This window comes from Oreochromis niloticus, linkage group LG7 (assembly GCF_001858045.2).
Source record: "Oreochromis niloticus isolate F11D_XX linkage group LG7, O_niloticus_UMD_NMBU, whole genome shotgun sequence".
NCBI lineage: Eukaryota > Metazoa > Chordata > Actinopteri > Cichliformes > Cichlidae > Oreochromis > Oreochromis niloticus.
In genome coordinates, this window is record NC_031972.2 from 8462508 (window position 1) to 8481998 (window position 19491).

Here is a 19491-nt window from a genome sequence, read left to right on the forward strand (position 1 = left end):
AACAGATATAGGAAGAACTTTCTGAAGAATATATCTGCCAAAGGTTTCTACTTTGATGAGTGAAAAATTTAGAATACGGAATACATACAGTCTATAAATTGATCCCATGATATTTTTTTTTTAAAACCCCAATTGCTTATTTGTACTAGGCTTTCATTTCAGAGTGCAATGAGACATTAAACTGCATAATTTTCAATAAAAACTGGAAAAATTGGGGTGCTCTAAAACTTTTGACCAGGAGTGTAAAATTCTGTACACACGTCCCACAACAAATGTACTAAAATAAAACTCTTTGCGATATTATACTTTTACTATAGCATCCATTTCTGATATAACACCAATGAAGATGAAGGAAACTGAAAACGATGAATATAGCTATGATATTGTCAAGATATAAGGACTAATTATCAGTGCTAAAATGTGTGAGGTTTGCTCGATGTTACTCATTCAGTGGAAAAATGTATCAATAAAATATCTATATGCATGCAAAGTAAGGTACTAGAGTATGGTATAAATAGAAAATCTTGATGTGAATACTCCGCACAGTGAATATTAGCTGTAGTCATGGTTCTGTCGAGCAAGCTGCTACCTCACAGAAAGAGAAGTGGTTTACAGAATATCTACAGCAATCAGGAAGCACAATAACAATCTCGAACACAAAAGTGCACTCACAGTCACACCAGTAAATGGCAATACATCTAGAAAACAATGAGAAGCATTTCCCCATCAAGAAGACCAGTACAAGCTCAACAACAAAACTTAAAATCACAGTTTTCTTTTAATTTTCTGACACACCAAGTGCCTTTATGGTGTGCTTTGATTCAGAACAGAGCATGTTATAAACAAAAAGGCAATATGACTGGTGTGAGATGCAACAGAAGTCCTCCATGAAAAAAAGTACCGTGTGATCCTTTTATCTTATTTCTAACAAGATCTTTAGATGGGACAGGGTTATTGTTTTCCACCACAATACAACACTTGACCATTCTTCACTTAACAAAAGAAATGTATTTTTGAAGTCATTCGACTGAGATACTGAAGTATCTCGATGAGCATAAAATGTGTTTTCTTGTCCCAGCTCTGCCATGTAGAAGTTTAAGTCTGACTGAATTCCATTGTTTTCCATTTCCTTTTCATTTCAACAGCACACAGAGGGCCTACAACATGTCCCAGAAGTTAGAAAATCCACAATTTTTGATGGGAATTTTTCTTCTCATTTACAGATTGAATATCCCCGTTGTAGGTATGTTCTCAGTAGTTGTGTGCACTTCTCTCCTGCTGCTGTCTATAGTGTGGAGATGACTGTTGTTCATATAAGAGATGCTTAGGCCTCAGAACTCAGAGAGGTCCGTGTTGGGCTTGGGGGGAGGCGAGCCGCTGCACTATGCTCTGTGCGGAAACTGTAATCATACTTACATAGGGAGAGTTGCATATTATTATTTAGTATGGTCTTACAGAAATATTCTTATTGTTCACTAAAATTTCATTAACTTATCTGCAAAATAAAGTGTTGATTAACAATCATATACAGTAATCTACTGACCATACTGGCCTCTAGTGGACAGTCTGTAGTTAAGCAAATACGACTTCATCATTCATCTCTGGAGACCATAAATTATACTAGCAAAAATGTAACAAAGTCTTTTGTCTACTCACCTCCTTTTCAATCTCAGCCAGTGATTTAATTGTAATACCCATCAGATCCACCTGCTGCAGCTGTACATGGAGAACAGGAATGCTGAGATGAGTGAACAAGCTCAACTTTAAGCATGATGCAATTGTGTGGGAGTAGCGTTGGGAGACTTGTATTACTAACAACGTAAATTATTTGAAGGGGTAAGTCAAATTAAAGTTTATTTTTCTAGGTGCAGTCTGAACATTGTGATGGAGGCTCAACAAATTTATCAGCCCATCACCCAATAAAAAAGGTTTATGCCACAGCCGCCCTCAATTAACAGAATTGGTAATTTAGAGCAATACTGGTAATACGGCTATTAGCAAAATCCTTTTGTATGTTTCTGTAATAATTGATCTACCAGTATGCCGAAGGTCTTTAAAATATTTTGAATGCTAAAATATATATTTATTGCTACTATCCATGAATTTTCAAATTTACCATTTCATAAATAAGCATTAAATATATTAAAGCATGTTACTTATTAAGATGCCAAATTACTTTTAATTATATACCATCTGTCATTATGGAAAATGTTACTTAATGTTAATCTCTTCCCAACAAGATGGAAGAGTTAATTTGTGCTGGCTAAACAATAGTGGTACTGACAGTGTACCCTTTAGCACTTCACTGAGATTAGGCTGAATGAACTGTGAAGAGGCTCACTCATCACTCTGGATGGCTTCCACCGGCAGACAGGATATCACCAGAGAGTGATGAATGAGAAAGGGAGGAGGAATAGTGATGTTTGTGAATGAGAAGTGAAATAACACTGGACAACACTTCTTGAGTGCTGATCGAATGAGGAAGAAACTAAAAAAAGCTCAAGACCAGAAAAGCTCCCCACTGCTCAGGGACCGTGCAGATCAGCTCTGTGATCATGCGCATGTTTAACCCGAGCTTCAGTCTGGAGAAGGTCCCTATCTTGTGGAAGACATCCTGTGTGGTTCCAGTACTGTCTAACCATTTCACACATATAATCTTAACTTCCCACCTGATGAAGACATTAAAGAGGATCATCCTCAACCACCTCGAAACTCTAGTAAGCATGCTGCTGCCGGACCCCCTGCAGTTCACTTTACGTCCTGGAATTGAGGGCGTTACATACATTACTGTCATGCCTAAGAATACTGGAAACAATGTGAGGGTCATGTTTTTTGACTTCTCTAGCAGTTTCAATACAATTCAACAGGCACTGCTAAGGTGAAGAGTGGAAAAGGAGCAGGAATCGCCTATAACCTTACTTTATGGGCTATCGGGCAATTTTTTAAAAAGCGGTTGTCTGATGGGGAGGTGGCAGCACGGAGTGGGACGGGAAACAGATTAACAGTCCCATAACAAGGGCCAGCTCTTGCCTGGCCAGTCCCCTTGACCGCATAGAAGAGGTGGGTGAGAAAAGGATCTAATGGCCATTAAGGACAACATCTCTGACCCCTTAAATTAGATTATAGAGGTCCTGAGCAGCTCCTTCAGCAGTAGACCGTTTTAGCAACAATGTAGGATGGAGCTCTATTGTAGGTCTTTCATCCTAACAACAGTCAGACTGTAACCACACAGGATAAATACCGTTTAAAAACAAATGTGTATTATTACCACTCTCACTGCACTTCAAGTACATATAAAAATCTTGATGTATTTTACTGTATGTAGTAACCATCTATAAATAGTATAGTGTTTTTGCTTTTTGTACACTACTCTTTTATTTTTTCCCTATCTTTTTATTACTTGTGCTGCTGTAACAAGTTATTTCCCAAGAGTTTGGGATTAAATAAAGTTTATGTCTATTTCTACTGTTATTCACTTGCATTCCTGAACAGAAAATTTTGGTTTTTTGGTTTGTTGTTGTGCTTGATTAATTTCTGACTTCTCAGTGCGCTGCCTCAAGTTTGGGAATAAAAATATGAATTCATTTAAGTTAATTCTGTACTTTTTAGTTTCAAACAAACTTTTAATAGATTTCTAAATTGTGTGTGTTTTCTTGTGGGTGACATGTGGGTCTAATAAATTTGTTAAGTACTGTACCCCTTTCTTGGGGGTACAGCAATCTCAACTCAGAAATATATGTAATCTGACATTCACGTACCAAATACACATCAGACAATGTAGTGCAGCTTAGTGTATGAATGTAAGGCTACTCTCTTTTTACAGGTTTTGGGCATATACTGTGGTTCTTGTACTTATTTTGAGCAGAGATGATAAAGCACAACACTAGAAATTGATACAGGGGGACATGTTGGCAAGACTTACATCAGATGAGGCACAGGCAAACTTCTCAGAGATCATAAAAGGCACCCCGTCCATTGCTGAAAGAGAAAGGTCAAAGAAATGTCACATAATCTCATCTCGTAAAAGAGATCAAGTAGTAACCCATACAAACCAGAAATTGAATAACAGCAACGACTCGAGACTGTTAAACAAATAACAGCGTCCACATATACAGGGATGTGGACACTGTACGGTCTGTTATGAAGAGAGAGGTTAAAAGCACACACAAGTGAAGCTGTTGATTTACCAGTAAATACATATCCCTACCCTCATCTATGGTCACAAGCTCTGGGAAATGAAGAAAAAAAAATTAGACTGAAGCTATAAGCAGTGAAAATGAGCTTTCTCTGCAGGGTGGATGGGCTCAGCTTTAGAGACAGGTTGCTTAGGCTGCTGCCCCCATGACCCAGCCCAAGATAAGTGGTAGAAGATTAATTAACTGGTAAGCTACAGCTACTTAGGTATGCCAGCAACTTTTTTTCCCCTTCGCATTAGGTGAAAGCTTATTATTATTTTTTAATCCTACACATTTCTTTACACTATAATGAATTAACTATACTATAACTATATTATTTCAACACTTAGGCCATGTATATGTATATATGTGTGTGTGTGTGTGTGTGTGTGTGTGTGTGTGTGTGTGTGTGTGTGTGTGTGTGTGTGTGTGTGTGTGTGTGTGTGTGTGTGTGTGTATTCATCTTTAAATCAACAAGGGCGACTGAAACTGTAAAGACCTGACCTGTAATAGCATACAGGTTGGAGTTCTGGTGCTCATAGTCTGGTCTGGTAGTATTTTTTCCTCTGAAGCTGGCAGGGAGGGTCATGGAAATATGCCTTGAAACAAAAAGAAAAAAAAACACTAAGCACCTCAGTAGTTCAATATATATGTGAAAGTGAGCCAAACAGTTTAAGATTTTAAAGAAACTAGGAAGTTGGGTTGTACATTAGAGCTGTATCCAAATTTTTGACTATGGCTTGTTGGGTAAATTCTATTCACCCTAGAGACATGTTAAGTGAAATTTTGGGTATTAATACTTCTTCATAAATTGTTATAATGTACTTAATTTGAAAATTATTTTTGCTACAGTAGATGAAATATACATTTTTAATGGTGGTTCCTCCCCTTTCATGGGTTTCTGCAGCGATCAATCGATCGATAGATAGATTGATGAAGTAGCTGACATCCACAAATCCTACCAGTAACTGGACAAAAACACACCACAGAGGCACTAATCATGGCAGCACAAGCTCTGAGCACAAGATCCATGGAGGCTGTGGTCTATTACATCAGGCAAGACTCCAGGAGCAGGCTGTGTAAAGATGCCTTGGAGACAATCCAGCACATAACAGCATGGTGCAAGATGCTGGCAGGTAGGGCATACATGGAACGCCTTAACCAAGTGGCCAGCATAGTATACAGAAACATCTGTGCCGAGTATTACCTGGAAGTCTCGAGGTCTAAATGGGAGACGCCCCCTAGGATGGTCAAGAATGACCGAGCCAAAATCCTGTAGGAATTCCAGATACAGACGGACAAAATAGTGCTGGGTAACCAATCAGACATAGTAGTGGTGGACAAGCAGAGGAAGATGGCCGTAGTGATAGATGTAGCGATACCGAATGACAGCTACATCAGGAAGAAGGAACACGAGAAGCTAGAGAAGTACCAAGGATTTAGAGAAGCGCTTGAAAAGATTTGGAGGGCAAAGGTAACAGTGGTCCCAGTGGTAATTGAAGCACTCCATGCAGTGACCGCAAACCGAGCCGAGTGGCTCCAGCAGATCCTAGGAACAACATCCAAGATCTCTGTAAAGAAGAGCGCAGTCCCAAGCCTCTGGTAGAGGAGTGTTATTCATTATTTTATTATTTGAATTCTTAAGCACATTTTCAATAAAGGTTTAATTAAATCGCTCCAAATGGACAACTTAGGTTGAAGGATTTGGAGACAGAATAAAAGAGGCAAGACTAAGTTGGTCTGGAGTTGTGCAGATGAGGTATAGTGGAAAAAGGATGCTGAGTATGGAGGTGCCAGGGAGGAGAAAAAGAGAAAGACCACAGATGTTTACTGGATTTGGTAATATATGGACATGGAGGCATACGATCTGGAACAACTGAAATAGGAAGATAACAATAAAGTTAAGTAAGTTCCTCCATTGATTTTTTCCCCCCCACACATTCAAAGGTATAAAAATAAATATCCACTGTTAATTTAAACATATCATCATAACAATTTTTGTGACTTCTTAAAGATGCATCCCGCTATTGGAGAATGGTGGGATACATCTTCTCTATGTGTTGGGGCACTCACAAGCGAATGAATCACTACTTGCATGTACATTCCATAACCTCTAGGCAATACCAAGATAAACTAAAGTGCTAATCTGTGCAACCTGTATTGTTACAGTGCACTTGCTTTGTTTTGTGTTGTATTTCTTTTTTAAGGTTACTAGAACTAGTAAGAGATACAAGTGAAGACAATTACATACAAGTACTAGCACATCATTAGAGTGAATTTACTTAGGCATGGGAGCTGGTGGGGCTGATCCTGAGCTGGAGGAATTCACATTCTGGGTGTTGTTGATGGTTTGTGTGTGTGTGGAGTCCTGGGCCCGAGGCACATTTCCCATGCGATACCAGATTCCCATGTTGTTGAGCTCTCTGTCAAACAATGTTAGAAGCATTATTAAGCAGAAAGCGCTGATACCACTTCCAAGGTTAATGTAAACCTGCTAGTCAAAGCGTGTGTGTATTAAATCCATGCCCTCCTTTCTACTTCATACATTCTCTAAGCAATTATCCTAGAAATGTTTTGAGGGCAATGGTATTTTTGTAGGTTTTTTAATAAACATTTTGCTAGAAATGCTTGTGATTCTTTAGCTCTCATGTGGAACACATCTGACATACTGGAAGCGTCTTTTCATGTAGAAAACTTTCTGATAGAAATGCCCTGAACATTCCATCATACATTGAAAATGTAAAAAAGATTCATGTGACTTGATTTCTGGAGTAAGTGGAAACTGTTATGCCAAATGGCGTGATTCCATTTCAGTACAAACAACTTTTTTTTTTTTTTTTTTTTAATTTCTAAACTATTTTCTTCTGTTTTTAAACAAAAAAAGTTATATATGACTGGAAGTTGCAATGCTCACCCTATAAAGGTATACTGAGGAGGTGCCTGCTTGGAGCGTCCCAGGATGCGGATATCACAGATGGCTGCCTCTGTGGAGTCCCGTGGAATAAATTTGATGCAGAGTCGCCTCTTCCTGAAGGCCTGCTCCTCTGTTGCAGAAAAGACAAACTGACGGTCATTCCACAACGAAGTGGTTCATGAATAACAATTCTTATTTGAGAGGTTAAAAAGATGAATTATTTTCACATATTCTTACCACACATTGAGGCTCTAAGTGTCTTTCCACTTGAGATAATAACTTACGAGTATCAACAGTTTCCTGGATTGGGATGAAACCCACAGGCAAAGTGTCCTTTATATCAATCAGCTTCATGTCCACAAGAACATTACCTAAATGGCTCTGCAGAGGAAAGAATAGAGTACAAGAATATGGTATTGAGAAAGGAGAGGTTTATTGGGGAGGAGGTGGGACCAAAAAACAAAGAAGCATAACAACTGAAAAATGCTATCTGCACCAAATAGTATTAATATTATTGTTCTTATTATTTATAACTGTTGAGGAGGTAAGTAAACTTACATTTTCTTTAGAGAAAACTCTGGTGAAGCAAAGGTATCGGGTCACCTTGGATTTGAAAAGCCCATCTTTCCACAGGTCAGCATCCAGGCCATCTGTTGTTGTTGAAATCTATAAGCAGAGGGGGATAGATTTTCATTATTCTGAGACAAGAATAACAATATCTGTGGATTCTTTTGTTACTTTTATTCAACTAGCAAGTTATTTTTTGACTGGAAATGACACAGGCGTCTCACAAACGATAATAAGATGATGTACAAGACGCATCATTGTGGAAAAAAAATATTTCTCAGCTTTTATTTACATTTGAGCAAAAAGTATCATGTCCAGAATTATTCATACCCTTTATAAACTGTCACAGTCTCTGGGAAAATCCAAAGTTCCATACCATTCCAAATAGTCAAAGCTGTTCTAAAGCATCCTAATTACCCTGATTAATTGGAAATAGCTGTTTTGATCAACTCAACAGGTGAAAAACAGCAGCTCTCTGCAGGTGGTCTGTGGACATTCATGGCTAAGACAAAGGAACTCAGTGAGGACCTGCAGCTGTGCATTGTGGCTGCTCACAAGTGAGGAATGGGCTACAAGGCCATATCCAAATGTTTTCAAGTTCCAGTGGCTACAGTGCAAAGTATTATTAAAAAATACAAGATGTTCCGCACTGTGGAAACTCTCAGAGGACGTTGTCGAAAGCCAAAAGTGAAACCTGTGCTGGCCAGGAGAATAGTGAGAGAGGTGAAAAAGAATCCAAGGATCACCACCAAGGCCATTCTGGTGAATCTGGGCTCTGCTGGTGGCAATGTCTCAAGGCAGACAGTCCAACGGACACTGTTGGGTTCCACGGATGCAGACCAAGGAAAACGCCACTTCTCCAGGCACTTCTAAGGCATGCAAAAGCTCATTTGGCCTTTGCAAATGCTCATCTGGACAAAGAAGAAGATTTCTGGTCTTCAGTGTTATGGTCAGATGAAACAAAAATTGAATTATTTGGTCACAATGATGTTGCCTTCATTTGGCATAAAAATGGAGAAGCCTTCAACCCAAAGAACACCATCCCCACTGTCAAACATGGTGGTGGGAACCTAATGCTTTGGGGGTGGTTTTTTAGCCAATGGACCAGGGAACCTAATCACAGTAAACAGCACCATGAAAAAAGAGCAATACATGAAGATTCTCAACAACAACATCAGGCAGTCTGCAGAAAAACTTGGCCTTGGGAACCAGTGGACATTTTAGCACGACAATGACCCAAAACATACAGCAAACGTGGTGAAGAAATGGTTAGCAGACAACAACATTAACGTTTTGCAGTGGCCTAGCCAGAGTCCCGACTTGAATCCAATTGAGAATCTGTGGAGGGAGCTAAAGATCAGGGTGATGGCAAGAAGACCCTCCAACCTGAAAGATTTGGAGCTCATTGCTAAAGATGAATGGGCAAAAATGCCTGTGGAGACATGCAAAAAGCTGGTCTGCAATTACAGGAAGCGTTTGATTGCTGTAATAGCCAATAAAGGCTTTTCTATTGATTATTGAGAAGGGTATGAATAATTCTGGACATGATACTTTTTGCTAAAATATAAATAAAAGCTGAGAAATATTTTTTTCCACAATGATGCCTCTTGTACATCGTCTTATTATCTTTGGGGAGACACCTGTGTCATTTCTGCTCAAAAAAGAACTTGCTTGTTGAACAAAAGTAACTTTAAGTCAAAATTTGCCAGGGGTATGAATAATTATGGGCTTATATATATATATATATATATATATATATATATATATATATATATATATATATATATATATATATATATATATATATATATATATATATATATATATATATATATATATATATATATATATATATGCACACACACAAAAAAAAAGACAGAATCACTATTGGCAAGTTTAAAAAACAAAATAAAATCAGCCAAGAAAAAAGGAATTTGTGCATCACTGAAGTTCAGTCACTGCTTGTGTTTTCCTAACAACCAGCTAACCATTTTGCTGCTTTTGCTCTCCAGGAAGTCTCGTCTCGTGGTTAGACAGAATTCAACTCCACCAGCATGCAGGGCAACTCGCAACTGGAGGTGTTGTATAAACTGGAAGGATAATCTAACCAGAATGTGCACCAAATGAAAAACAGGTTTGTATGTCAGATGGTGGAGTTTATCCAAGAGAGGAGCCCTCACTGAAAACACATGCGATTATTGTTCCATTAATTTTGTCACAATAGAATACTTAAGAAATTTAATTAATTTAAGAAAGCATGCAAGTGCCTCCTTTCATGCGCACACACAAGTGCATAAATGTGCAAATTAGATATTTGTGCTACTCCAAAAAATAAAATCTAATAGTGTGGGGAAAATTTAGGTATTTGGCAATTCTGACCAATCATTCTTGAGTTATGTTATGTTGCTTACCACATCATATCCAGTTGGTGCTCTATTCCTAGAAGCTACTACTCCGACTCCAGTGATTGGGTCCATTGGCATCTCTGGCAAAGCTTCAGAAAGGTCCCGAACCTCAGGCATCTTTATAGAGATCTGCAAACAAAATCCCCACAGATGACATTATTGGAAAACAGGCACAGAAAGTAGGACATTAAGGGAACAGGAATAAACACCAGGATTGAAGTCTGCTGTTCATACAGGGCGAATTCTTTTACTCTACAGGGAGTGCAGAATTATTAGGCAAATGAGTATTTTGTCCACATCATCCTCTTCATGCATGTTGTCTTACTCCAAGCTGTATAGGCTCGAAAGCCTACTACCAATTAAGCATATTAGGTGATGTGCATCTCTGTAATGAGAAGGGGTGTGGTCTAATGACATCAACACCCTATATCAGGTGTGCATAATTATTAGGCAACTTCCTTTCCTTTGGCAAAATGGGTCAAAAGAAGGACTTGACAGGCTCAGAAAAGTCAAAAATAGCGAGATATCTTGCAGAGGGATGCAGCAGTCTTAAAATTGCAAAGCTTCTGAAGCGTGATCATCGAACAATCAAGCGTTTCATTCAAAATAGTCAACAGGGTCGCAAGAAGCGTGTGGAAAAACCAAGGCGCAAAATAACTGCCCATGAACTGAGAAAAGTCAAGCGTGCAGCTGCCAAGATGCCACTTGCCACCAGTTTGGCCATATTTCAGAGCTGCAACATCACTGGAGTGCCCAAAAGCACAAGGTGTGCAATACTCAGAGACATGGCCAAGGTAAGAAAGGCTGAAAGACGACCACCACTGAACAAGACACACAAGCTGAAACGTCAAGACTGGGCCAAGAAATATCTCAAGACTGATTTTTCTAAGGTTTTATGGACTGATGAAATGAGAGTGAGTCTTGATGGGCCAGATGGATGGGCCCGTGGCTGGATTGGTAAAGGGCAGAGAGCTCCAGTCCGACTCAGACGCCAGCAAGGTGGAGGTGGAGTACTGGTTTGGGCTGGTATCATCAAAGATGAGCTTGTGGGGCCTTTTCGGGTTGAGGATGGAGTCAAGCTCAACTCCCAGTCCTACTGCCAGTTTCTGGAAGACACCTTCTTCAAGCAGTGGTACAGGAAGAAGTCTGCATCCTTCAAGAAAAACATGATTTTCATGCAGGACAATGCTCCATCACACGCGTCCAAGTACTCCACAGCGTGGCTGGCAAGAAAGGGTATAAAAGAAGAAAAACTAATGACATGGCCTCCTTGTTCACCTGATCTGAACCCCATTGAGAACCTGTGGTCCATCATCAAATGTGAGATTTACAAGGAGGGAAAACCGTACACCTCTCTGAACAGTGTCTGGGAGGCTGTGGTTGCTACTGCACACAATGTTGATGATGAACAGATCAAAACACTGACAGAATCCATGGATGGCAGGCTTTTGAGTGTCCTTGCAAAGAAAGGTGGCTATATTGGTCGCTGATTTGTTTTTGTTTTGTTTTTGAATGTCAGAAATGTATATTTGTGAATGTGGAGATGTTATATTGGTTTCACTGGTAAAAATAAATAATTGAAATGGGTATATATTTGTTTTTTGTTAAGTTGCCTAATAATTATGCACAGTAATAGTCACCTGCACACACAGATATCCCCCTAAAATAGCTAAAACTAAAAACAAACTAAAAGCTACTTCCAAAAACATTCAGCTTTGATATTAATGAGTTTTTTGGGTTCATTGAGAACATGGTTGTTGTTCAATAATAAAATTATTCCTCAAAAATACAACTTGCCTAATAATTCTGCACTCCCTGTACTTCCTGAGCTCCGATCTAACCGTTTTGAACTTACAGTATGGAATTATTTTTCGTACCATAAGTCACAAAGAGAAAAAATATAATCCAAGCAAATAATTTAATTTCTTGGGCACAACTATGACGTGAATCCTGCTTGCTTAAACCATCAGATTTTTGACTGTTTGGAGGGGGAGCTAGGGCTGTGCGATATGACCAAAATCTCATATCCCGATATTAAGACATCTATCGTCCGATAACGATATAAATCACAAAAATGTAACATTTTCTGTAAATTCTGTGAATGTCGGGCAGCTCGACTTGCATGAAGTGTTTCCAGCTGGGCGTCATGTACCTGGAGTCGAGTGTTTTAACTGATGCATGAAACGATACATTTTTAGACATAGGTTGTAACGGCCGCTGTTTTCTTTGCGAGTATTTATTACACAGCGTGCTGCGGGGAAAAACCTGTTCTAACGTTTGAGTCTAAGGTTTATTTTTTAGCACCTGACGGCTCTTTTTTGCTTCTCATCCGTAAATACTCTGCATCTTTCACGTGATTCAGTTTATTTTGAAAAGTCTCAACAGGATCTTGAGCTTTATTGTGAAAGGTTTATGTGGAAAATAAACAAGCGGACACGAGGTGGTTTTACCGTCGTTGTTGCTAACGACAACGCATAAAAATAAGCGCTCGTCCGTCTGTAGTGTGGTTATATTAAATATAAGAGAAAGAGAGAACTTTAGGAAATTAATATAGCCACTACAGTGACCATCAAAATAATGAAAAAATATTGCCGTAAACAGTTTATTTTGCGACACCACGAAACAAACGATAGCGTAAAATGAAACGATAGACGTTTTTATATCGTCATCCGATATATATCGTTATATCGAACAGTCCTAGGGGAAGCCCAAATAAAGCAGGTGTCCTAATGTGACTGGTCACTTTCACGGACACTTCAGTTTACTGCATTAAATGGAGTTACACTGTCGCAGCAACCGCCCCCCAAAAACCCCCACTGTTTTAAATCATATTTTCTTGGAAAATAAATTTCCACTGATAATAAAAGTCAATTCCAATAAGATGAAGGCTAATAGAATATATTCACAGAAAAAAAACAAAGGTCTTTCAAAATAAACTGCTCATAGGTTTCCATTTTAGGAAATGCAGTGTTTAATAGTTTAACTGAACACTGCACCATCACAAAAACCTAAACCCTCGTATTACTGTACTATTGTATCTTCTGGATGAGGTAGATGTGTGTTCATGTGTACGCTTTTCTGCATCTGTGTGTGTTAGTGAATGAATAAGCCTTTAAGAGTATGTGGGGTTCCAATGAAGAATAGTGACCATTTGGACATTTACCCTGAGCTTTGATGCAAAATTTTGTTGGCTGAAAACCGGATATTATAATGGCATAGATTTTAATAATGAATGTTAATAATTCACAGTGTCTAATATAACAGCCCCAGGTCAGTGCCTGAGTTTTACTGGGCCCTGTACATTTATATTGGCCTGCAAAAACAAAACAAACAAACCGTTCATATTTATATTTTTAAATATTAACATTTTATTTTACTTCACTTTAATTTTGAAAAATAATAATTATTAAAAGACTGGTCTAGTACACCCCTTGCCCCTCTTTAAAGTCCCCTCTGCTTGCTGCAGGTATCACTGCGACAGAAAGTGGAATGGCAGCCGTCAGCAAGCTGCGCATTTTAAACATGGTATCAGGCTAAGTTAACAGTTCAGCTGCATATTTTAATGCAACTTGTGCAACTTTACCATGGAGGTTTCCTGAGATGTTAAGAAATAAATTATTTTAAAATGTTGTTCTTTTGGGTCAGCCATGTTTTTGTTTTTTTGTTTGTTTTGTTTTTTTTTTGTTTTTTGTTTTTTTACATTGGATATGTCACACACTTGTTTTTTTTGGTTTTTTAATAGCAATAGTACAAATAATCTAATTAAAGTTAAAAGCTGTCATACCTGTGACTCTTCTTGGTTAGTCGTTTTTATAGTCACTATCTAGACCAGGGGTCAGCAACCTGCGGCTCTTTAGTTATAGTGCGGCTCCGCGTGGTTTGGGAAAATAAATTTGTTTTTTTAAGTATTTAGCTGAAGTGCATTTTATTTATGTTTATGTTCTTTTTTAACTTGTAGTTCTAAATTAGAAGAGTATTGTGATATTGAAATATAAAATTATATTCTATTATTTTTTGATCGCTCAAAATAAGCGTCACACTCGCGGAAGCTGGCATACCCGCCGAAACGCCGTGCCTTTATCGAGACTTTCAACCCCAGGTAGGCCAATTATGGATCTTCGGATCCACATTATGTCAGCAGCTGTTCTCCACCGTGAACCATGTTAAAAACAACACCGCTCATGCCTCACAGATGACAGCTTACAGTCTTGTGTAAAGATGAAAATATACAGCCCCGATTTGCAGACGCTGTGCGCAGAGGTTCAGGAGCAGAAGTCCCATTGTAAATATATCACGGCAGACCGGACGATGTTTCCATGAACATGCTTTTTGGCATCTCTTTATTGACCACTTTTCACACACGGTTGCTGTACACATACGGCCGGCTGCAGCTTTTCAGCTCACAGCCCGACACCAACACAACAGCATCGATAGCACAGACGTTAAGGCGGCGAGGCGTGATTGTGGGTGCCGAGGCGTGATTGTGGGTGCCGAGGTGCGTCCGCCTCCCCTGCAGCGGTGCTGCAGGCCACACCCCGCCACACACATTAACCAGGTAAAATACATATTTAGGCAGAATTTTGCAAATATCTACTTTTCATTTTTTTAGCAGCATAGTGCTTTTTTTCCCCAATTATTTTGTTAAAAGTCAGGTCAAGGCTCCAAAAGCCCAAAGGCGATATAAGGGTGGCGGCTCACAACAGTTTTTGTTTGCTACATGGATCATTTTAGTTCAGCTGGGTGTCTTTCCTTTTGTTATATTTCTTTAAGAGTTCAAAATGTGTTAATTACATAAATAAAATGTAATTTTCTTTGTAGCACTTCATGGATTTCATAAGCAACACACCTTAGTTGTTCACACAAAGCATAAAGGTCAAAAACAATATATACAGTGTTATCTTCATTTTAGATGTCAAAAAGTATTTGCGGCTCCCAGTGTTTTCTTTTGCGTGGTAATCGCGTCCTAATGGCTCTTTGGGTGTTAAAGGTTGCTGACTCCTGATCTAGACTTTGTTTCTGTAATTTGAGATCATCACATATTTTATTTTACTTTTTTTTTTCCTTTTATATATTATAAACACAAAATAGCACCTTTTAAATTTAAATTGTTTTATTTTGTCTCAAGAATTCTTGCTTGATGCTGTGATCTTTTGTTTGTTAAAAGTCTAGTTTTGACCACAGAAAGAGACTTACTGTGACAGTATTGTCATTCGTGAAACAACCTCTGTGTGCAGCTGATGGTTTAAAAATAACAAAAAGGTTAAAATAAAACATTTAAATTCATTTAGATTTTTTGTATTCAAAGTAGAAAAGAAAAATCCCATGACATAGTCACAAAAAAAATAAATAAAATCGCCCAGCCCTATCTGCAACTTGCATAGTACCTGCATAGTTTTTTTAAATTGCTGCAAGTCAGATAATAAAATCTATGAGTTTACTTTCAATGAGAAATCTTGGATCAAAGAACACATTCAGAAACTCGTAATTGAGACAGAAACCATTAAGCTATACATATCACACTTGGCCATAATCTGAAATGCACATAGTTAACCCCATTATATAGTCTACTTTTCAAAAAGCACATTTTTATATTTTGATCCTTGCATTATCCTCACATAATATATTAGACAAATACATTTTGTGAATATGTGAATTATTTATGATCAATATATTTAATTTTCTTGTTCCTACCTCTCCCATTTTATTAGTTTGGAATACACTTAATTTTGAAACTGCTTGCATTATGTTCTATAACAGTTTTTCTAATATTATTCTTGCGGGACATTTCTTGTTTTCAGATAAGTAGAGACTGTACTGGGGCTCATCTTAGATCATTTTAGTAATCAAGTATCTATTATTGCATCAAATAATCGAATAAGAAATACTTTTGTCTTATTAATGAGCAGTAATAAATATTCAAAAGACAAAAAACTGGTCTTTTAAAATGTTTAAATAGTTCACCTCCATATAACACCTGTAATGTAAATGGAGAGTCCTCTTCACACACTAAGGTTAATTATGGAATTCCAAAGGACTCAATGCTAAGATGAGTTCTGTTTACATTATACATGCTTCCCTTCCAAGTATCATTAGAAGGCACTGACCGCTAATTTTCTGCTTTTAAATTCAGATAAAACCGAGGTTATTGTACTCGTCCCTTAAAAATCTCAGAAATATAGTATCTAACCAGATGCCTATTTTAATGATCTCAAAGTATGGTATCACCCTATTAGAGCACTAACTTACAAGAGCCAAATATACCAAATCGAATCAAAAACAGTGACCCCAAAACTGTGCTATGAACAGAACCACAGATTTTGTAAACTGTTCCATCCCCAGTAGGTTATTATTATTAGTAGTATTAGTATTGTTCAGTGTCCAACCAAACAACCCTCAGGACAGTGGCTCAGAGTTTTAAAGGCCCATGTACATTTTTATTGGCTTGTGAGGAAAAACTTCAATTGTCATATTTTTTAAATCTTGATGCAACTTATTTTATATAAGTCATCAAAAAAAAAAAAAAAAGGGGTATAAGCAAACAGCTTAAGTTAAGGACATAAATTTGCTTTTTGGGTCTCGAGCGAGCTCCTCTGCAAAGGACTGGATTTCTCTTCTACGTCCAGACACTCAAAATTCCAGTGGTGAAATGAGATAAAAAGATGTCAATCAAAAGTTCTCCCCATACAGGACAAGTTACGCATTGATTCGTAGGGATTAACATAAATTACTAACAACACCCATAACTAACCCAACAGTTTAACTAAATTATTTATTGTCCGACCATAACTCGCCCTCGCTTGTCAACTGTAACTGTGAAATAATAAATAAGCGACCAAGCTAACAAGCTAGTCAGGTAACATAATGCATCTTCCATACGCCAGCTGCAACCGACGACAGACATCAGCTATGGTTTTACTGGCCAGCCAACGGTCTGTTATCCCTTGGACCGTTTAAGCGCTTATATCACATACCTTAGTCAATCACACCACCAAAGGCAGCTTTACGTATCACATTCTTGCGAAGACATAGGATTTGCAATAAATGATAATGTTAGCAATCTAGCTGGGTTGACCACTTACCGAAACAGGCTAACAGTTGGATGTGAGCGGTTTCCGAAAATTTTCCTTAGTGTTCTGTTTGGTTAGGTCGTTTCACAGCTTTGGAAAAGCTCGCATCGTTAGAAAATTGCCTTATCCATCAAACCAGTGCTAAACACAACCTATTCTGTGCGTATCTGCATAACAGTTTTCCAGCTAGCGGGTTCAGGAAGACATCATTGTTCGAAAAGCGGAAAGAACCCGTTCGGATTCGGAGGAGTCGTCGCCGTTTTCTTCTTCTTCTTCTTAATATTTATTGGTTGGCAAGTAGCGAAATTCTTCTTCTTCTTCTCCTGTTTTTTTGGTTGGAAAATAACTTCTAGGTGCATTACCGCCACCTTTTAGATTGGCGTATAGCACAGAATCTACAGTACCGCCAATATATTTCTTTTAAAATTCCTGTCTCCTTCAAAAATGTAAAAATATCTGCAAGAACTATGTGCCCTGAGTCGCTTTGAAAGAATTCCCTTATCCTTAAATTATTTTTGTTATTATTAAGATTACTAATTAATACTTCTCTCTCAGGAGTGTTTAAGGACACTGTTAGACATTTGCCTTACCACATATTTTAATTACAGCAAGGGTTTTTACAGACAAAAACATGGATGTGCTATGGCCTCCCCGATGTCACCTATTGTAGCCAATCTTTACATGGAGGAAGTGAAAAGGGATTTTTTCTTTTCTTTTCTTTTCTTTTCTTTTTTTTTTAAAGTACACCAAACCTTGTCTAATGGTGTATTTTTACCCAAATCACAGTATTTTCTCCAATAATCATGGTCCTTCTAACCTGTGCTTGTTTCTTTTTGTAGTTTATTAGATTTTGGGAACATTTTTTTTAATGTTTTGAAAGCCTTATTCTGTTATTTAATTGCTAATGTACATTTTTGTGTCCACCATGCAACAAATCCGAAAAGGTTGATTCTTTTCCTCTGGACATAGTGTTTTCAAACCAGAAACTTTGGAATGTTATAGGTGACTGAGTTGATCATACAGAAAACTGGTACACCCTACACCCTGTTTATGCATCTTCGGGAAACCAAACGACTTGGTATAGATTCCCCTGGGTATAGCCTGTGGTATGAGACCCAGTCAATAGCATTTTCTTGTTCTAACTGCTTCAGAGAATCTATCACCCTCTTCCTGCAACCACTTCCTGGGTCTCGTTTCAGGGGCTCATAAATATTTTTGTCACTGAGCAGTGACAACATTTTCTCATGATAGTCTTTCTGGTGCACAGCCATGCACCTACCCTTGTCTGCCAGAAGGATGATAATGTTATTGTCATTATAAGTGATGTGAGTGCCTTCCTCTCCTCCATGTTGATGTTGGATGCTGGGGGCTTAGCATTTCTGAAACAATCTCAAACCTTTGTCCGTAGTCCGACTTACTTACCTGGATTGTATTTTGACAACTGTTTAGGTATTCAGATAACTATTATTATTTTTTAGACACAGGAGAAGCTTCAATTAGTGCACCCAGTTATGGAAAACAAAGTGGGGTAATTGCTGCAGTTTAGAACAGGTTTTTGTTTCCCAGGAATTGCAGGGTCTATGTTGTCTGGGGCATAGAGTCATAGAAGGTCTTCAGGAGTGGGCCCCTCAATCCAAAAGACCTGAGCCTCTGCAGCAGGTACAGCCTGCTCTGTCCTTTCTTGAGGTAGTCCAGTATCCATGCTGTGAGGTGATGGTCCACTTCTGTTCTCCAGCTTGTCCTTAAGGACTGTGGGAAGAATGGTGTTAAAGGTACTGGAGAAATAAAAAAACATGATTCTCACAGTGCTCCCAGCAGTCTCCAGGTGAGAGAGGGAACGATGTAGGAGGTGAGTGACGGCATCATCGACTCCAATGCCAAGTTGGCAGGCAAACTGAAGTCAGTTCAGTGATGAGCTCACCAGGGGCTGAAGCTGAGCTAGGACCAACCGATCGAGGGCCTTCATCAGGTAGGATGTCAGAGCTACCGGCCTGTAGTCTTTGAAGTTCTTGGGACATGGAGTCTTTGGCACTGGTACAACACAAGAGTTTTCCAGAGCTGTTGAACTCTCCCCAGCCTCAGGCTCAGTTCGAAGATGTGCTCCATCACCGCACACATTTGATCTGCGCAGGACCTGAAAACCCTTAAGGTGATGCTATCTGATGCAACACCAAAACCTCCGCCCCAGAAGGCGGACCCTGGGAGCACGCCAACAGACACTCTCATGGAACATGACAAATACACATATTATACAGCTTATACGGCTTTCTCTTAAAATTATGCATGTTGTTAGTAAATTAAGCATTTTATTTACTTTAGCAGGCTTGACAAAATCGATAAATGTACTCACATCTCTTTAATGA

The 19491-nt window shown here is 38.5% G+C and overlaps 1 protein-coding gene across 1 annotated transcript; it reads right to left on the minus strand.

Moving 5' to 3' along the window:
* Window positions 1-51: 51 nt before the first annotated feature.
* On the minus strand, window positions 52-17416 carry mvb12ba (multivesicular body subunit 12Ba). The gene is made up of 10 exons (XM_019360766.2): window positions 17141-17416; window positions 10068-10190; window positions 7648-7755; window positions 7374-7470; window positions 7090-7219; window positions 6458-6598; window positions 4680-4774; window positions 3923-3978; window positions 1657-1716; window positions 52-1411 (listed from the first exon to the last, which is right to left on the minus strand). Exons 2-10 carry the CDS (start codon window positions 10176-10178, stop codon window positions 1325-1327), a joined length of 885 nt encoding a protein of 294 aa, XP_019216311.1. The 5' UTR covers window positions 10179-10190; window positions 17141-17416; the 3' UTR covers window positions 52-1324.
* Between the last annotated feature and the right edge of the window lie 2075 nt (window positions 17417-19491).